At 50.9% G+C, this 19,636-nt stretch overlaps 7 protein-coding genes across 7 annotated transcripts; 2 read left to right on the top strand and 5 right to left on the bottom strand.

Moving 5' to 3' along the window:
* Positions 1 to 2: 2 nt before the first annotated feature.
* On the top strand, positions 3 to 1,274 carry F4807DRAFT_436638 (ribosomal protein S8). The gene has a single exon (XM_047998978.1). The coding sequence runs from the start codon at positions 313 to 315 to the stop codon at positions 817 to 819; it is 507 nt and encodes a 168-aa protein (XP_047851522.1). The 5' UTR covers positions 3 to 312; the 3' UTR covers positions 820 to 1,274.
* Positions 1,275 to 1,671: 397 nt separating this feature from the next.
* On the bottom strand, positions 1,672 to 4,437 carry F4807DRAFT_210821 (uncharacterized protein). Its single transcript, XM_047993932.1, has 2 exons — positions 3,992 to 4,437; positions 1,672 to 3,712 (listed from the first exon to the last, which is right to left on the bottom strand). Exons 1-2 carry the CDS (start codon positions 4,083 to 4,085, stop codon positions 1,782 to 1,784), a joined length of 2,025 nt encoding a protein of 674 aa, XP_047851521.1. The 5' UTR covers positions 4,086 to 4,437; the 3' UTR covers positions 1,672 to 1,781.
* A 705-nt stretch (positions 4,438 to 5,142) lies between these two features.
* Positions 5,143 to 5,761, bottom strand: F4807DRAFT_436634 (uncharacterized protein). The gene has a single exon (XM_047998977.1). It carries the CDS (start codon positions 5,495 to 5,497, stop codon positions 5,246 to 5,248), a length of 252 nt encoding a protein of 83 aa, XP_047851520.1. The 5' UTR covers positions 5,498 to 5,761; the 3' UTR covers positions 5,143 to 5,245.
* Positions 5,762 to 5,941: 180 nt separating this feature from the next.
* Positions 5,942 to 7,454, top strand: F4807DRAFT_210799 (Isocitrate/isopropylmalate dehydrogenase). Its single transcript, XM_047993931.1, has 2 exons — positions 5,942 to 6,197; positions 6,295 to 7,454. The coding sequence occupies exons 1-2, from the start codon at positions 6,173 to 6,175 to the stop codon at positions 7,353 to 7,355; spliced, it is 1,086 nt and encodes a 361-aa protein (XP_047851519.1). The 5' UTR covers positions 5,942 to 6,172; the 3' UTR covers positions 7,356 to 7,454.
* A 135-nt stretch (positions 7,455 to 7,589) lies between these two features.
* Positions 7,590 to 10,757, bottom strand: F4807DRAFT_436632 (translation elongation factor G). The gene is made up of 4 exons (XM_047998976.1): positions 10,442 to 10,757; positions 10,270 to 10,381; positions 8,180 to 10,203; positions 7,590 to 8,112 (listed from the first exon to the last, which is right to left on the bottom strand). The coding sequence occupies exons 1-4, from the start codon at positions 10,648 to 10,650 to the stop codon at positions 8,058 to 8,060; spliced, it is 2,400 nt and encodes a 799-aa protein (XP_047851518.1). The 5' UTR covers positions 10,651 to 10,757; the 3' UTR covers positions 7,590 to 8,057.
* Positions 10,758 to 11,187: 430 nt separating this feature from the next.
* Positions 11,188 to 12,962, bottom strand: F4807DRAFT_463061 (acid protease; the record flags this gene model as incomplete). The annotated part of the gene is made up of 3 exons (XM_048001914.1): positions 11,188 to 11,253; positions 11,433 to 12,571; positions 12,653 to 12,962. The coding sequence occupies 3 exons, from the start codon at positions 12,960 to 12,962 to the stop codon at positions 11,188 to 11,190; spliced, it is 1,515 nt and encodes a 504-aa protein (XP_047851517.1).
* A 3,565-nt stretch (positions 12,963 to 16,527) lies between these two features.
* Positions 16,528 to 19,236, bottom strand: F4807DRAFT_210740 (MFS general substrate transporter). Its single transcript, XM_047993930.1, has 3 exons — positions 18,208 to 19,236; positions 17,613 to 18,050; positions 16,528 to 17,539 (listed from the first exon to the last, which is right to left on the bottom strand). Exons 1-3 carry the CDS (start codon positions 19,094 to 19,096, stop codon positions 16,974 to 16,976), a joined length of 1,893 nt encoding a protein of 630 aa, XP_047851516.1. The 5' UTR covers positions 19,097 to 19,236; the 3' UTR covers positions 16,528 to 16,973.
* Positions 19,237 to 19,636: the final 400 nt, after the last annotated feature.

Raw genomic sequence — 19,636 nt, 5'->3', positions numbered from 1 at the left:
GGGGCCCACTTCTATTTTTCCATCCCCCATTGGAATATCGCGATAGCTTCATTCACAATTCAGCATTTTGCATCCCGGCATTCTTCCAACGGTCATTACGACGGACGGGCGTACCACCGAACCACAATTTTATATCGGAAGCTGAGCACTCCGCAGCGCAGCAATTCCCAGTCCGACAAACCCCCAGCTAGCGAAACCCGGTTGGACATAACCTAAGGCGTACACACACCCCTCCACCCATCCCCATTTCCAAACTTCGAAACTACCACCACCACCGATTCGCCCGCCAGGGCGCACACGCAAAACGAAAAAATGGGTCTCGCCAACGTCGTCAACATGTGTTCGCACCTACAAAACGCCTCGAAAGCGCGTCTCGGCCTAACCTCCGTGCCCTTCACAAAGTACAACCTGCAAGTCGCCATGGCCCTGCACAAAACAGGGTACATATCGTTCGTGACGCGGGGGGGCCGACACCCGCCGGACCCGGCGACGATCACCACGTTCGAGCCGGAGCCGCTGACGACGGCGAACGTGGCCAAGCAGCGGTTGTGGTTAGGCCTTAAATACAATGTGTCGGCGGGCGGCACGCCGGTGCTGGGCCAGATGACGCCGATTACGACGCCGACTAGGCCGCGCACTGCGAAGTTGCCTGTCTTGCAGCGCCTCGCGAGGGGTTTTGATGCGGAGTACTACCGCGGTTTGAATCTTGGGGAGTCTATCATCCTGAACACGAGCGGCGGCACCATGGATATACGGGAGGCGATCGAACGGAAGCTTGGCGGCTTGTTGCTGTGCCGGGTCGGGCCTTCTTGGAGATAAATTCGGGGGTTTGATGGGATCTGGTTAGGTTGCTTTTAAGATTGGATGGTGCTGGTGGGAGGAAAGCCGAGGTACGGAGGAGACGGATGAGTTGTTAACAACGTGAGAGATGCTTATGAGAGGAACATGGCCGAAAAAGGCTCCCTCGATGAGTAGAATGATACGATATGGTCAACTTTCCGATCTACCGCGTTCTCTAGATCCACGAGTATGCCCTTTGGGAGACTGGTACGTCTGCAGGTATTACTTGATGAAGAGGACAGACGGCCCGGAAAATGGTGGCAGGCCTGGTGTGTATAGAATCAGACTACGACCATAGAAATGTACTATACCTGCATATCATATATCCAACCATCACTTCATCTTTTACGAAAGGCTGTGTATGGTAAAACTTTATACCTAAGAGGTAAGCATGAAGGATATAATTATGAATGTTTAGCTTGACTAGCACATCACTTGCAATACCCGGCAACACGCAGAGCAACATATTTTCATTACAAGTTATCATTCGAATATACCTAAGTACTTATTTCAAGAGTCGAATCATTGCTTTCTCAAGTAATGATCTGTACCTACTCTACCCCTTATCCCCAACCATCTCATCTTTCTAGCCAGTGACAGAACGTGACAAAGGGACAAAAGGCAAGGCTTTTACAGAAACAAGGTCTAGGTATGCAATAGGTATTATCACCATCACCTAACTCCACAGCAATGCCTCGCCAGCAAACCAGGAGGGGGATAAAAGACAGAATTAGTAAAAAAAGGAACCACTCCCCTCCCCCCAGGTTAGGTTATGCTCCGGTGGAATTTTTTTTGCTTAAGAGAAAAAAGGTATCATCATCTGCGCCTCGCCAATACAAACAAATTTGGTCTTTGTGGTTTTCTTGATATTTTTGCTGCCATTCCCAACGTAACCCGAATCGAACCTTTTGTTACTGTTGTAGAGTACGGCGGATAGCGAACTAAGCTTCAGAAAGACCCGCCGACGTGGCCTCATCCTCCTTAACATCTTCCACCTTCGTCTCCTCCTTGCTCTCCTCGGCATTGGTTGCCTCCACTGCCGTGACCTCGGGTTCTGCGGCCTTGGGTTCCTCAACCTCAGGTTCTTCGACTGCTGCGCTGGTAGATTCGCTCTCAGCCGGGGCCGCCTCCTCGGTTACCTCAGGAGCGGCTTCCACGGCCTCTGCCTCCTTAGGCTCCTCTTCAACAGCGGATACTTCAATAGCAGGTTCCGCAGGGCTCTGGCTGACAGATTCCTCTACAGTCTCTTGGACCAAGTCTTCGATATCTTCAACCTTCTCAGCGTCCTCGGTAACAACTGGGACTGTTGCCTCGGGCTCAGACGGCTTCTCAACAACCTCATCTTTGGCCTCCTCGGCTTCAACAACGATAGTGGGCTCAGTGACAGCCTCCGCCTTTGCCTCCTCTACCACGGGGGTAGTAGCAGTCTCCGTCGAGACCTTGGCGACCTCGATAGCAACCTCTGCAGTCTCAGCCTGTGCTACAACGGGAGCGACCTCCTTTGCCGTAGGAGTTTCCTTCTCAGCCGGCTTCACGCTGTCCATAGCCGCCTGGAGGCTGTTGGACGAAGCTTGGATTTTAGCAGTCACCTTCTTCGCATTCGCATCCGCGTCCTTGTCCTTCGTCACAGATTTCTTTTGGGTGGTCATGGGCGAAACTGGTTTCCGCGGCGGCGTCACGGGGGCCTTCTCCGACGTCTTGCTCGAGCTGCTCTGGGTGGGTCTCATCATGCGCGCGAGGAAACTCTCGTCAACGTGGGCCTCTTTCTTAGATACGGGGTGATCCTTGGCTGTTTGCTTAGGGGGAGGTCCCAGGCTCGGCCGTGGCCGACCGACGGTCGAACTCTGACGTCTTAGGCCTTTGTTATTCGTGATGACGCCCGCGCTGGCAAGACTCGATCTGCTAGGCGATCTGTGAACGGGAGCGGCCACGTTTAAATGCGCGGCACTCCCGGAAGCTCTCGAGGAAGATTGTCTGGGAGCCTGAGCTGCATTGCCGCTTCCGCTTCCGAGCTTGGAAGCGGAAGAGGCGGTTGGCTTAGTAAGGGAAGAAGGGAGCTTGATAGGCCGGGTGGGCGACTTAGGCTTCGGCTTCACGAATCCAGCTCCCGAAGAGGGAAGGTCAATGGGTGCTGGCTTCTTGCTGGCAGTGGCTGTCGTCTTTGTCGCGGCGGGAGCGGCCGCCTTCTTCGGCGCATCGTGATCCTTAGAAGCTGCGGGAGTTGCCCGTTTCGGGGGACCTAAGCTCGAAGAACGAGGTGCCTTCGCAGCGTTGCTAATCGCTTTAGTAGGCGACTTAGCCGGCTTCGAAACGGACCTAGCGGAAGTCGAAATCGGTGCGGGTTTAGGAGCAGGCTTGGAAGCGGGCTTAGCTGTGGCCGCAGTTTTGGGCTTCCCGTTTGTTGAAGCGGCAGTAGGCGGAGTAGGCGTCACACTCTTTCCTCTTGTCGCCGCCTTATCTGTTGGGTTGCCCGGTAACAATTTCGTCTTCGTCTCCTCCTCATCCGTGACCTTGTCTGGGTTTGGATTCGGAGCAATGTTAGGACTCCGACTGTCCTTACCCTTCTCAGGGGAAGGCTGTGAAGGGGCGCTTTGGACTGGCGATTCGGGAATGGCTTCTTGAGACAAATTCGACTTGAAGGCGGATGCGTTCTTAGCCATATTTTCAGCGAAAACGTCTGTCTTTTCCGAGGCAGGTTGTGGTGTGGTGGCGTGCGTAGCTTCGGTCTCGTCGCTGAGTCTTCTGCTTTCTACGGAAACTGAATCTCCGCTCGGTTCTCTTCTCAATCCAACGCGCCCGTCTTTCTCAACTGCTACGAAGGTAGTTCGAACTTTAGATAACCGCCTCGGCGAATGAGACGGAGACGGGGAGGCTAGCGGGGAAAACAGACTTAACGTTAGCTATAGCTTGTTTAGGGGTTTATTGGCGTCTACCAAATGACAAACGGATGACGTAGTAAACGGAGCTTGGGAATAGGGGATTGAGCATGGAAATGGAATTGTGGAGTTGAACTAAGAATTGGCAGTTCTAGGTTTGAATTGTGCATTTATAGGTGTGAGATGGAACATTAGAAGGTTGGTTGATCGTGAGCTATTTGGAGGTGAGGTGCAGAGAGGTGCAGAAGTGTGTTCAAGACAGAGATGCGTCATACCGACACCTCCAGGACCAGGGGATCTCCCTCTGTCTGGAGGGTTGTTCTCCCCTCTGTTTTCGAACATCGCGCGGAGGTTCCTTACTCCGGACATTGCTGAGTTGCGAGTTATCGACTCTCGACGTCGTTGGAAAGAGCAGAGAGCAAAATACGGATAGATCAGCCTGTTGTTACCGATCGTATATCAACAATTGTCACCGCGGGAAACTACTGTTTGCAACGACGGATGGCATGCCCCCTAATTTTGTGTCTTGTTGGTTGTCTTGGATACAATCGCTCGTTTGCTTCGACGGGTAATTGTCGAACTGTCTTGGAGAATTGAGGACAAGTTGTCAGTCGGAAAGACGCAGAAAGGGGGTCAATGGAGTCAATCCCAAGCTATCTAATTCGCGGGAAATCGTTGTGGAGGTTAGGCAGCAGTTAAGGGGCTTCCCGAGACAGAAGACAAGACTACCACAGGCGAGGAACGTGTGGTATTGCGTATATGTAAAGGTATGCGTATGCAAAGTGTATGCAAAGCTTCGAAAAGAAACAATAATCAAGTCTTCGAAATAAGCAAATGCTAAACAAGACAAATGAGCGTGGATCGAATAAAGCGCAACGGACAATGGGGGTATTTTACATAGAAAAACGAAATAACACTATTGACTACGCGATGTCGTCTCGAGGGTAGAAAGGTGAAATGAAGTAAAGAGTCAAAAGAGTCAAAAGACTTATCAAGGGAAAGTTAAAGTTCCAAGTTGTCGACATGGGACGGGCATGGGAATTATTTGGTGGCATGTGGCCTAATAAGGCCGCCTTAAAGCTGCGGTTCCTTTAATTAGATAAATTGCCCATTTAGACAGGGGTAGTTCATGTTGGATAAAGTGGATTCAGGGGCTTGCATGAACTGCCAAAACGCGTCTAACGGCTTACCGGGGTATGATTATTGAATATGAGTAGAGAGTCACTTGTAATTGAGTGTTTCTATGGTTTCTATGAGTTGTAAAGACATACACGAGACTGTAATCCGCGTCGTGTCATTTTCTATACTTAACTCCATCCACCTGCGCATTCAAGTATACCTAAGCAGCATTATAAGCTTACCCCTTTCCGCAAGACTTGGTACTTGGACAAAGGAAATTGACACATTTCAGCAACATGAGATGTCAGTGCTATCGTTTGTATGTATAACTACAAGATATTGTCTGCCGAGAAAGAAAGAATTACATAGGTGTGTAGCGTGATGTGAATAAAAGGCCCAAGTCGCATTAGTTATCCAATAGTTCCAAGCCCAAGCTCAACATAATTAAGCCGTCTAGTCGAATATCCAATATCAAATATCCAAACTACCAAGGTACACTGCATTCTGTAATCATACGGATGAAAGGCTATCGTAGAATTCCAACGCTCGTAACAATGCAGAATTAAATGCAGAATTATGTAACCAGGCCCCGGATACGACGAAAGAAAAAAAGACACATATGACAGGCTGGCGAGACCCAATTGTACGGACAACGAGTGCATATATATCTGACATGCATCACTCGAGAACAATCAAAACCACAACTCAATATAATGATATATGAATGGGACGTTTCAGGTTGGCCCTCATTGGTAGCAAACAACCCCCTCTCGAGATCTTCGAGCTATGTATCATATCTAGTAGCCCAGGTACCTAGTCCCAGGCTGCCCAGTAGCATAACATGCGGAGTATTTACCGGGTTGTGCGGGTTGCGGGTTCGAGTCAACGTAGCCCTTTAGGGGCTCTCGGGAGTCTGGGAATCGAACATCCTAGAGGCCTAGGAGCCTAATTAGGAGCCTAGGAGAAAAGTCTGGTATGCAGAGGTCCCGAACAAATGTCTTTTAAGGAGCATGCATGCACTAATGATGCAATGATCCGTTACATTAAACCTTTAATTGTGCATTAATATGCATGTTCATGTTACTTGCGCATTGTAAGTGCGGATAGAAGGATAGAAGCAATATCGAACTTGTAATGCGCATTGAAGGCCCCTGGCCTAGCCTAGCAGTTCTAGGTAAATTAGCCCCCAAGACCCTTGAAGCTACGGTGCCCCTCCGATCCCGGCAATTAGAGACCCCACTACGATTTTACCATAGCTTCAGAACACAAATTTTATTATCCGCTGAAGCTTTCGTGAAGCTGCATCAGTAAACGGGAATACCAATTGAACCACCACCATGGCTTCTAGACTGCTTAGGATAGGTCAGTATACACTTCTTACCATCGAATTCCCTAAATAGACAACAATTGCCCTTTAAAAAAACAACCCCCCAAAAAAGAAGAAACTAAACAACCCCAGGCCTCATCCCCGGCGACGGCATCGGCCGCGAAGTAATCCCCGCCGGGCGCCGCATCCTCGAAGCCCTACCCTCCTCTCTAAACCTCAGATTCGAGTTTTCGGACCTGCACGCCGGCTTCCAGACCTTCGAGCGCACAGGCGCCGCTTTACCGGACGCCACCGTCGAAGCCCTCAAGCAATCCTGCGACGGCGCGCTCTTCGGCGCCGTCAGCTCGCCCACGTCCGCCGTGAAGGGGTACTCGTCGCCCATCGTCGCGCTGCGCAAGAAGCTGGACCTGTACGCGAACGTGCGGCCCGTGAAGACGGTGCGCGGCGCGCCCAAGCAGATCGACATGGTCATCGTGCGCGAGAACACCGAGGACCTGTACGTGAAAGAAGAGCGCACCGTCGATATCCCGGGAAGCCCGACGGGCAAGTACGCCGAGGCTATAAAGCGCATCTCGGAGCGCGCGAGCACGCGCATCGCGGCCATGGCCGGCGAGATCGCCCTGCGCCGCCAGAAGATCCGCGACGCCTCGGGGCCGAACTCGTCTATCCACTCCAGCCCCCTCGTCACTATAACCCACAAATCGAACGTGCTCTCGCAAACCGACGGGCTATTCCGCAGCGCATCGCGCGCCGCCCTCGCGAACCCCAAGTTCGCGGGCATCCGCGTCGAGGAGCAGATCGTGGATAGCATGGTATACAAGCTCTTCCGACAGCCGGAAGACTACGACGTGATCGTAGCGCCGAACCTATACGGGGACATCCTTTCTGACGGCGCCGCGGCGCTAGTGGGTTCGCTCGGCCTGGTTCCCTCGGCGAACGTGGGCGAGGGGTTCGCGATCGGCGAGCCGTGCCACGGCAGCGCGCCCGACATCGAGGGCAAGGGGATCGCGAACCCGATCGCGACGCTGCGGAGCACGGCGCTCATGCTCGAGTTCCTGGACGAGGAGGAGGCCGCGGCTAAGATATACGCTGCTGTTGACGCGAATCTCGAGGAGGGCAAGCTGTTGACGCCGGATCTGGGCGGTAAGGCGACGACGGAGGAGGTTGTGGTGGATATCTTGAAGAGGTTATAGGTACCTTGTTGGTAAGTCCTATCGGATAAAGAAATAGATATTTACCTCAGTTGGTCGCTCAGGGGGGCTATGGGTTCATCAATGCTCTGGTTTTGATTACTCAGACACCTAGGCGCAAAAAGGGGCTGGGGCTTACAGACGGAAAAAGGGGTGATCAAAAGTGGTAAAACCAAAATCAGAATCTAGGCTCTAGACTCAATGATACGAATTGAAAGACTTTCAAAAGCCACGGGACGTTTTAATATAGTCAAGAGTGGCCCTAAAGTAGAGGGAAGAGGTTCTCTATTTCCATGTTCTAGATCTTTTCTCTATACATGCGTAAAGGCATTTTCAATACCCGCCCTTCTCAGTAGGTATCGTTGCCCGTTTATTTTCCAATCCTTCGTCTATGTTAGGTCGATTTTGTACCTAAACGATACCTCGAGCCTTCATGATACGCCCGGGGTTTATATACAGCCCGCTATTGGCATATCGTAATATATCATCACGTTATAATGTACACACCATAATCACCGTTGTGATCTCGTAGTGTAGGCATAACTAGTTTTAACTTTGACGAGAAAATGCCAATTCCCCTGAGTGCCGATACTAGTAGTAGACCGACAATGAGTCGATGACATCCACTCGTACACTTGTCTTGAGGCAGCATAGCGTGTTGGAGAAGCTAGCTGCGAATAGAATTCCACCCAAGGCGAAGTATCTTTATTTGGTTCTCTTCGCCTCAAGCTCTTTCTGGTACTTGGCGATCAATTCCTTCCTATAAGCAATCATTAGCAAATCTCGTTCACCAGTAACATTAGCTTAGGGATACGATAGAAACATACTGCATGTGAGGCGGCGCGGCCGCGTAATGCGAAAACTCCATGCTAAACTCGCCCTTGCCCTGGGTAGCCGCTCTCAACTGAGTGCTAAATCCGAACATGGCGTTAAGACTGCAATCCGCCACCAGCGTAAAGTCCTCGGTGCCGATCTCCGTATCAAGAATAGTAGCGTTTCGCTTGTTCATCAGCATAAGAATGTTGCCCTGGAACTCGTTGGGTGCCATGATGGTCGTCTTCATCAGCGGCTCAAGAACTTGACCGCCAGCATCTGGGAACACCTTGCGGAAGGCCATTTGCGCTGCTAAACTGAAAGCGAAATCTGAAGAATCCGTCACGTGCGTTGCTCCGTCATTGACCACCATACGGGCCCCGATCACCTTGTGACCCAGTAGAGGGCCCTTCTCGCAAGCAATTTCGAAACCTTTGCCACAAGCTGAGATGAATTTATCAGGGATAGCACCTCCGACCACTTGGTTCTCGAAGCTGTTCTTCTCCGGCTCATCGTTAGGTTCGATCCAGCCGCCGACGCGAGCGAAGTCACCAGGACCACCTGTCTGCCTCTTGAGAAGGTAGTCGAAGTCGGCCCTGTTGCTGATAGTCTCACGATACGCGACACGAGGCTGGCCAGTGACACAGTCAACCTTGTACTCACGTCGTAGACGCTCGATATAGATTTCCAGGTGCAATTCACCCATACCCGAGATGATGGTCTCCTCGCTTTCCTCATCGACAAACAATCTGAATGTGGGATCTTCACGTTGGAAACGGTTCATGGCCTTACTGAAGTTGTCGGCATCCGTGCTCTTCTTGGGCTTGATGGAAAGCGACATGACCGCGTCGGGCACGAACATGGAAGACATGGTATACGGCAAGTTTCCGTCCGTAAAGGTATCGCCAGAGGCGCAGTCGACACCAAATACGGCGCAAATCTCACCTGCGCCGATCTCGGAGACATCCTCCATCTCGTTGGAGTGCATTCGCACGATACGGGGAATTCTGACCTTCTTATCGGTTCGCGAATTGAACAACCAAGTACCCTTCTTCAACGAGCCCTGGTAGACTCGAATGTAGGTAAGCTGACCGTAGTTATTCTCTTCGAGCTTGAACGCCAATCCGACGAAAGGCAGCGAGTTGTAAGGAACCAACTTGGTCTGCGCCTCGTTCTTGGAGCGATCCAACGCCACGTTCTCGACGTCGGCAGGGTTGGGCAGATAGTCGCAGACGGCATCAAGCAAGGGCTGAATGGACTTGTCGGCTAAAGCAGATCCCATCATGACGGGAGTAAACTTCAAGGCGATAGTAGACCTGCGAATAGCGGCGCTAATCTGCTCGTTAGATGGCGTGCCCTCTTCCAAGAAAATTTCAGCAATTTCATCATCAACGTCGGCGAGCTTCTCGATCAGTTCCTGGCGTTTCTGTTCCGCAAGCTCTTTCAAGTCATCGGGTACAGGGCCGTGCCGAATGATTGTGCCCTTCGGCCCCTCACTGTAGATAGCTTTCATTTCTATCAGGTCAACGACGCCCTTGAATTGATCCTCGGCACCAATAGGGATTTGGATGGCCGCAGCGGGAATCTTTAACTTAGAGTTGATTTGTTCGACAGCTTTCCAGGGGTTGGCGCCCATTCGGTCCATCTTGTTCACGAAACTTATTCGGGGAATGTTGTATCGCTTCATCTGCCTGTCCACGGTGATAGTCTGAGACTGAACACCACTGACGGCGCAAAGGATCATGACGGCTCCGTCCAACACTCTCAGGGCGCGCTCGACCTCGATGGTGAAATCAATGTGACCAGGCGTATCGATCAAATTGATATGGTAGGTCTGTTCCACGCCGTCTTCGACCTTCTTCCAGTCGCAAAACGTGGCAGCAGATTGGATAGTGATTCCCTTCTCTCGCTCGAGTTCCATAGAGTCCATCTTTGCGCCTGCGCCATCCCTGCCTCTGACTTCGTGAATAGCCTTAATTCGACCGGTATAGAACAGCACTCGTTCGGTAGCTGTCGTCTTTCCACTGTCGATATGTGCCTATCTTCCTGTTTAGTATCCCGTCTGTCTTCTCTTATAGTTCTATAGTAACCGATTGCGACATACGGCAATACCAATATTGCGCACTCTTGACAGTCGCTTCTTCTCTTCCGGGCTCATTTTCTGGAAGACGGCTTCGGGTGTGAGGTTTGCGGCCTCCTCGGCAGCGCGCTTCAAGCTATAGACTTAACGTCAGCTACCTTTATGCACTCCGACCATTGGAAAGGAAGAAGCTTACGCAGCACTAGCAGCCGCGTTCGCAGAAGCATATCGAGTTTTGGTCAGGCTGAAATATCTTCTCCCCTCTACACGTAACGGAGCTGCGATCAGCGGCGCAGGGTAACGAGAGCCCGGAGCCCTGGAACCCACACTGAGGAAGCGAGCGCTGCACCTCGAACCGAGGATACGGCTGTCGTTGAGGACAGCTACGGCTCGCTGGACCCTCATAGTGAAGGAAGCACAAAAGAACGAATAAACCTGAAGTTTCAAAACCCCCAATAGCGAACGAATGGGGAAATTGTGCCGCCAAGTGCTTTTCTTAAGGCGGGATGAATCTTCAATTTCTCGAATAAACGAAGCCTAAGAAATTTTATGGGCTGATTGGGACGATAACGGCTTATCGGGGGAATAATGCCGCTTGGAAGCAACCACTCACAGCGCTCCAATTCCACATCTCATCGCACTAATTGATGCTTCCACAGCTATACCATGTACCTGTGTATACCTGTACTGCATATGTACCTACGTATGAGGTGGATGGATCACGCTCAAAGATTCGAGTAACTTGACACTCAGCACTAAGATGATCAGCATTATCATTGGTATACACAGTCTTTGCTGCAATAAACTTGCTACTCTAGGTATGCTTTTATGAACACGATAATAACCTTCGTTGCCCGTAAGTACTAGCTCCTCCTGAGCTCATGAGGCCGTCCTCATCCTACACGAGACTTCGTCCCTTCGGTCGTCACGAAAACCCCGACTTTACTCGCCTTCGTCTTCGCTTTCCAGAGTTCTTAAGCCCCTCGAAGAATCCAAGCCATCTTTATCCTTTCTTCACCATAGCGCGTGGAATGCTAAAACCATTTAACCCCGATTTTACTCAGAATGCATCAGCTGATGTGGTAGATGAATATCATGATAACAGAATAATGCACAATTCGGCCGTAACCTGAACGCCTTGATTTATGACAGATAACTCTTTAAAGCATGAAAAATCCGCTCCCAACCAGCACTAGACTCATGCTGGCACCCATGACTGCTATCCTAGACCAATCAAGGGGCGGTGGAAGCGAAGAGCCATCGGAAGACTTGTCGTTCAGGAAACCGCCGCTTGCGCCTAACGATCCTGTTGTAGTCGAGGCCGACTCGGAGACCGCAGCCTGGTTAGGCGCGGCGGTGGCAGACGGCATCTGGGCACCTTCGCTAGCGAACGCAACAACGTTGGACTTTGTGGCGTTGAAATCCGTGGGCGCAAGTCCAATCTGGTTGTTGACCAAGTCGTACACAACGTAGGCTGATCGCATAAAAGTGTCGCCTAGAAGGAACGTGGTGCTGTCGCTGCTGAAGTTTTGAACGCCGAATTGGCATGCCTCTTGGCCCTTGTTGGGGCCGCTGGGGAAGGTCACAGCCCCGCCAGTAGTCAGGGGCAGGACAAGCTCGTCCATCGTAATGTTGATGACGGGTCCTCCAGTGCCGCCGAAGCCGAACGAGAAATGACCCGCACTGTTCTCCATGCTGCAAGGCAGGAGCGCGAGTCCTACTTCGCTGTAGTACTCGGCACCAACCTCGTTCCACATCTCCGTTGCCAAGTCGGTCGGCACGTAGCTGAAAGTAGTGCCGGAGTCCAGGACGACAGGAATCGGGAACGTCGCAGAAGATAGCGTATCGGTGCCGGAGGACGATGTCGCCTGTACGGACGTCATGGAGACGATGAAGGACGTGAAAGCGTTTGCCGAGGCATCCTTTTGAATGTTAATGCGAGTAAGATCGCCCTTGTACTTTTCCGTGTCGATTCCACCAAATAGAATGCTACCAGTGCTCGCGTCTAGATCGTTAAGCCACAAGCTATACGCGTTGGTAGCGATGAGGCCTTGCTTCTGCATCAATACGGGAAGATTGTCGTACTGGGACGAGCTAGAGTGGGTGGTGCCGATGATAGCTTCGTTCAAGGTATATCCAACACCGACGAGGCCGTACGGAATATCTGTAGAAGTACCAAGACCCATAGTCATATTGGTTAACTTGGCACCACCGATCTGGAACGTATCCGTGATGTAGTCGCCCTTAGAATGACTACCGTCGACGTACGAAATACTGAACTCGTTTTCGCCTACGACCGTGGCGGTACTAGATTCGCTCTCGTCAACTGTGACAAACATTAGTCAGTAACCAGCCACCTTGACATTTATTCCCTGATTTTTATTTTTCTTGCTTGAAGGTTACTTACAAGATCCGAGACTGCAGCCATCGCTACTAGAAGATGTTTGCTCGCACACGCTCGCGGAGCTCGAAGGAACCCAGATATCACTCGAACCCGTGTCCAGTTGTAAGGTGAGATTTTGGGCAGGCGTTCCGACTGAACATGATGCAAAGTAACCTCCCCGAACTTTCTCGTTTGTGATGACCTCCGTAAACGTGCCAGCTCGCCTCGTTAATTTAGGTCCCGTATGCTTCCTCACGATATCCCATTGAACAACCTGTGCCTGGGCGACAGAGGCGACCAAAGCGCCCGTCGCAAGCGTCGCGACAGTCCTCATATTTCGGATCTGAAAAGATGTAGAGTATTGGGTGGTTTAAGATCGCGTTCTTGGCTCAGATAAACTCGTTTGGCGACGAGATGTAGGTACCCGATGGAAATCTCAGCCAAGACTTTTTTTCGTGGGTCACCGGGGAAGTTAACCGTCCAGGGTCTCGGTATGATGACGCGGCTTGGTGATCTCGCGATTATCTTTTAGGCTTAGTACCTAGGTATCGACGAATGAAAGAAAATCAAGAGGAAAGGAAAACAAGAAGGTATAGTAAGAGATAATTCGTGGCGAGGATGGATAGGTAATAAAGGAATTAGAGAAGTCGCCGCTAGGATACGGAAGGGGAGGAACAAAGAGGCTATGTATGTAATGGATAGGTATGAGAATAGAATGAATAGTATGTAATGTGAGAAGTCTGAAACAGGTAAACTATCGGATCCAACACAACACAACAACCCCAGGACCAGCCCGGATGCCAAGATACTATAGGTACTTAGGCAGCCTACTAATGGATGAGCTTGAAATAGGAAGTAACTTAAAAATGACGGCTGATGATTGACTAGAGTCACTCGGTGGATATCTCAGCTCGGTGCTAAGCCTAGTTGCCAAGTCGCCAACTCGCCAAGTCGATGCCAAGGGATGAGATTTGCAGTTCCTGCTTGCTGACCAGCTCCAACCCGAGGTTCAGAATCTAAGATGGATAATATAATACAATGTGGTAGGTATGGAAAGAAGGATAAAGGAGAGGTATGAATGGTCGAGATGAATGAAAAGCAAGTACCACACGCAGCCAGATAATGAAAAATAATTAGGGGGATGACGAAGCACCCGACTCAGATCTGCATGGTATTGCGTGGTCCTTCACTAATAATGTCTGCCACACCTGGCTAGACCTAGGTATGAGCTGGTATGGAGGGTTGAAAAGCCTATGGACACGCTGTAATCGAGACCCTAAACTGCTGCCGTTTTTCCCGAGGTGTGACTGTTTCGCGCATGTAAGTGAAAAGGATGGGAAAGGGTTCAGAGGTTCCGAGTTTCGACAGGCGCAAAAGGAGGCGCAGCAAAGGAGAAACGTCAAGGAGCGGTTGCATTAACGCGCGAGCTAGTCAAACATTATTGCCATAATGAGCTAGTACAAGGCTGCATGCGGTTAATGTCTGATGGGTTGCTGTTTACGACAGGTGGATTGCAGCGGAACAATGTGGGTAATAACAGGCAACTACTGACCCCATAACGCTAATAGCTAACTCTATTTTCAGATAGCGGCTCCAGCTTTCTCAACTCCGCCAATCGTCTAATCCCATTATCCACTCTGCCACTTATCCTCACGTTTATTTCCAAGGCTCAAATACCATTTCATCATCGTGGATCACGACATTACCTTTTCGCTACAGCCTTAAACGTTAGCTACAGCATCAAAGCCGCTCATCCGGCTTTTCGGCCTAGACTCTCGTAATGTCGTGCTAACTGCCAGACTGCTCGGTAGCAGCCCTGGAGGCTAATAATCTTACGCCATTCATTACGCTTTCTGATACTTTACTAAAATCTTTGTCAAATGATATCATACCTAACACTCACATGTGCACTAGGTACCTAGACTGCTAGATAGTACGATTACTAGTACTGCGCGGCTCACGGCACAAAGACCTCGTCAGGAATCTAATGCGTAGGGCTGATTGGTTCTAGCGAATTCAAGACGTGACACTACGCCCAAGAGGCCGCCCGGATATTGTACAGGATCTTAACTTGGAACACGGAAACATCATTAGCGCTGCCTTACCAACATTAGAATCTGGTAGTCGGAATGCAGCTATCCAGGTCCTCGATACCACCTTATTATATACCGGGTCCAACAGTATCTTCAGGTTGTCACCTACGAAGAAACCGATACGTCCATTTTCAGAGCTCTGTTTCTACTAAGGACTATTAACTACCTAGCAAATATCTTAGTGCAAAAACGGAAATATGAAGAAGTCGAAGAGTCCCTTCGAGCAAGATCTCAGCCGCAGCGGGGATGTTGAAACCACTCAAGTCTAGAATCTTGGCAGCTGAAACGCCCAATCCGTCGCCATGCCATATTGCGGTATGCGCACAAATTCGTTTCTATCCATTTCTAGGTATTTGAGACACCTTGGGAACAACTTCTTTTAAAGGGCTTTTCTGGTTGAGGTTCAAACAAGCATCGTGGCGTTTCACGTACCACCGATGAGCGCACACCCTATCTAGCTTCTAAAATAAGTATTACCGATGCGGTCGATCTACATAGTATCCCGACTTCGTACCTACATATGAGACTCGTTATATCTCCGTCACGGTACACATTTGCGTAATTTGATCGATCCAACCGGTTCCGCAGAAACTTGGCCGCAATCTCGGGACAAAACCTAACTCGACCGTCATAAATTGAAGTAAACACCCTTTTACAGATCCATAACTCTACCAGCGCGTTACTTAGTCATCTCCGAAGACGAAGCCTTCGCTTCGCGTAGAGAAATATTCATCGGCAACTAATCTTGTAGCCTCTTTCGCGCTAACCGTATGCTGCTAGCTATCTAGATTTAGGGATTGGAAGACCCTGCAATCCTACACTAGTGGGTACCCAAGCTTCAAAGCGCTAAGAAGCTACACGATGCTCGTAAGAGAGAGGACCAAGTCAAGAAAACTATTAATCCCCTCAACCCAGAGTCGCAATACAATCATAAAGGAAGCAATCCGAGTCTGTGTCTCGGTGCGAACGACCGAAGCAGTACTACAGGTTTCAGCTAGCTCCGGGTGTACAACATAACAGCGATGTTCAATATCTAACTTAGTGTAAATACTGCGTTGTTCATCAAAAGACAGGTGTGAACACTACAACTAGGTCACAAAACGCGCATGTTCTACGAACCGATCTGCGCCAATTTCACTGTACCCATAGCCGATATCGTTAGAGTTAGACAAGTGCTCGCACCGAACTACACACCGCCGGCCGAACAGACTTGTGATCAGAGCGAAGACAAGGGCACAGGCGACCTTGTGGGCATAGATTGGCAACGAATGGCGCTTCCGGCAGATCTCCCCATGTTGTTCCATTATTGTATTATTCCCTGGAGTGGCTATGCTCGGTTTCGTCTCTCCGTTGGGGGCTAATAAATAGTCGACATGACTTCAACCGCTCTGCCACTCAAGACTACTTCAAGGACGATATCAAGCGGTAAAAGATGTAGGTTTCAGCTCGTCAGGTTATGTTCTCTCCGAACAAGAACGGATACCGCTTGAATATCCACTCGTGTTCTCATTTTGGCTTGTTTTACGGATTAGGTATACTCTATTAATCCGTAAAGATTTTATTGGTAGGATATGGTGGCTACGAGCAACTGCATACACTACCTGGGCAATAGGGGTCTGCAGGACTTAACGTCCCTCTTTTATTGGGCTACGCCATCGCGAACTTCCTAATCCGGCATACTAAAAAAAAACTCTTCGGTCATCGTCTTGAACGTGGCACGGAAGCCATTAGGCTCAGCTCAACGTTGCAAGGAAGAAATCCTAGAGCTATTGACTACTAACATATCTTCCTACTAATAAAGTGTGCAGATCTTTATACTACATGCTAACTTTCAATGCTAGCAGACGAGCAGCTAGGTTGATATTTTTAATCGACGACTCTTTGCCATTTCTGCCTTCACCAAGCCAATGTACCGATCATCAACTGCCAGTGAATGGCTAATAACAATCAAGGTTATAGCCTTTCACACACACTGAGCGTAATGCACTGCTTAGGTTTACCATATGAGCATGAGCTGCAAGTGAAACCGATTCCTATTCTATTAGATTACCGTACGAATGTTGAAATTACCCGTCTAACCCGTCTATATATCCCAAGTATCGCTCATTAACTTCTCTTAACTCATCATACCCTGCGTTTTGTGTATATCCTCGTTTCACCCCTGAGTGCCTTACCCGTAGTCTTATCCTCTTTTATAATAAACCCCTCAATAGCCAATGTTATAATATCCAAAAGATGTACCCTTTAGTTCGTTACTGCACGTGTTCCTTCTCCTCCGCCTTCGGGATCCTCACAAAGGTAGCCGTGATAAGTGCTCCTGTCATTGCGGATGCGAGTCCGAACCACCAGATGGCCTTCAGGCCCTCGAGTCCGATCTCACCCGAGGGCAACTGGTCGACCTTGACGCCGATCGAGTCAGAGATCGACGTCATGATAGCTGATGTCAGATTTTGCACCGTGACCAACAGGGCACCGGCAGACCCTTGGTACGACCGCGGCACGCTGGACGTGATAAATATAGCAGCCGCCGCAAAACTCATATCCGGACCGAACGTTGCGAGCGCCACGCCAGGGAACGATAAAGCCCAGTAAGAAGTGCTCGGCGTCTGAGGGAGGAAGAAGGCGGGTCCTAATGCAAAAGCTATCATGCTAGCTATGAAAATCCAGTGTCCCGGGAACACGTGCAATGTTTTGGACACGACATAGGCCGCTAACACTCCGACTACTCCGTTGGGTAGGATGTAAAGAGCCACAGTTACTGGACTCGCGCCCTGATACCTCTGCCAAAACTGGACGGCGTAGAACTGCCACGCTCCGGCTAAGAAAGAGTCTTGTTAGCATTCTCATGATGATCGTAAATATCACGATGGTTATAGAGATGGGACACATACTAAAACCCCCAAAGCCAAGGAAGTACGCCACAAGCAGCGCAGCGAATCCCGGTGTCTTCCACAAGCCATTAGGAATCAAAGGCCTTTTCAAGCTGCGCTCGACGAAAGCGAACGCGACGAACATTGCAACACCCGCTATGATAAGAGAGTACGTGTAAGGGTTCCAGTTAGCAGACGATCCCTGCGTCAGCCCGAAAAGCACCAGACCGCAGCCCGAGGACGAGAGTACGGCGCCGACGTAGTCGAACTCTCGCAGCGAGGGCGCGTCCGCGTCGTGGCTGTCCTTTGCGGGAGTTAGATCCGGTAGCGTCAGGTACGCGGCTACGGCGACAACGCAGAGGAAGATGGCCGTGCTGCCAAAAAGCCATGGTAAGTGTTGGGCCAGCGCGCCTCCGTGAAGGCAACCGATGGAGAATCCGAAAGGGGCACCGGCCGCCACTATTATCCAAAGTTAGTACTCATTTCCACATAAATAAAAAGGTAAAAGTATTTTGGGGGTATCATCGGACCGGCCACCCCTTAAAAAAAGCAATTTTTAAAAGGGTCAGTTCGGGTTACACAAGAAAATGTCAGAAAAGGGGGTGGCGTCACGTACTCAGCGAAAATACCCTCGTCTTGCGCACGCCGGGCTTATACACGCGGCCCAGGACGCTCATCGACGCAGACACGAGGATACCCAGCGAGAGCCCCTGCATGGCGCGCGCGACGAAGAACAAGACCTTTAGCCGGGGCGAGAGCGCCGCCGCGGCGACGGCGTGCCACACGGCGCTCCAGATGAAGGCGCCGACCATCAGCGGCTTGGGCGCCGCCAGGTCGGCCAGCGACCCCGCGACGATGACGGACAGCCCGCTGGCCAGCAGGCTCGAGCCCAGCACCCACGGGATCTGGGTCGCGGGCAGGCCCAGCGCGGTCCGCAATTGCAGCTGCGCCACGTTGGCGTGGCCGTACGTCAGCGCGAAGATGAATTGGCCCGCGCTGCACACCAGCACGAATACGATCTCCGCCGCGAAGTTGGCGAGTTCGGGGGGAACGCCCTGCGATGATCCCTTGGTGCGGACGGGTGTGCTGGCGCCGGACTCGACGTCCGCGTCCGGCATGCGCGCCGCGGCGCTGCGGGTCCGGCTCCTGATGGCGCTGAGCTCGAGCATCAGGTCCGGAAGCACCTCGTCTTCGCCATCGTCGTCGTACTCGTCGTCGTACCGGTGCCGGTCCGTGATGTCGCGCGTCTGCATGCGCACCGAGATCTGGCTGTCGCTGTCGCGCTTCTGGCCGAGGGCCTGGGCGAGCGCCTTGCGGTCTAGCGCGAAGTACTCATTGTTGTTGTTGTTGCTGTTGTTTTTGTTGGACGGGGTCAGGAGCGGGTCCGGCGAGGCGACGCCCGAGGGGAAGGCGCTGCCGGTGTCGAGACCCAGGTACGGCGTTTCGGGCGCCGAGTCGGGGTAGAAGCCCACGTCCGCTAGGGAGCGCGCCGGGTCGTGGCTCATGGTTGGATAAGTATATTTTACCTACGTAACTACTTAATTTTTCCTGCTTGCTTATTCGTCTTTTCACCTAGGTATTTTTTTAGCAGGAAGAAAAAAAGAAAACTAGTTTCCCCTTAGACTGGACTTGACCTTTCCCGCGTACCTAGGTCGGGTTTTATCTCTCTCGGTGGCAATACCATTGGGTTTTTATGGGGTCGTATAACTTTTTTTTCTTGGGTTCGCGATCGGACATCTGGTGGATCAAGGTTCGACTGGTATCGGACACTAGCCGGACGCTCTATCAGCCCACCTTGCATGAGAGAGATACGGTTACGGTGGATGGTTCCGCTTCACACGTCAGAAATTTGGACCTGAATGGTTGGAAGATAAAGTGTTTGGCGCGAGAATGAAACCCATCGCGGGCCATCAACGGAGCGTTGCTATCTAAACGTTGGCCAATTCGAAGATAATCATTTATCATGGAATTGACGATGTTCCATTGGCGAATGGCGGAATTGGAGAATTGGGAGAAAAGGGAGCAAAAATAGTTTCATTCAGGCA

This window comes from Annulohypoxylon truncatum (genome assembly GCF_022578515.1).
Source record: "Annulohypoxylon truncatum strain CBS 140777 unplaced genomic scaffold F4807scaffold_30, whole genome shotgun sequence".
NCBI lineage: Eukaryota > Fungi > Ascomycota > Sordariomycetes > Xylariales > Hypoxylaceae > Annulohypoxylon > Annulohypoxylon truncatum.
This window is presented reverse-complemented; position numbering and strand designations above follow the sequence as displayed.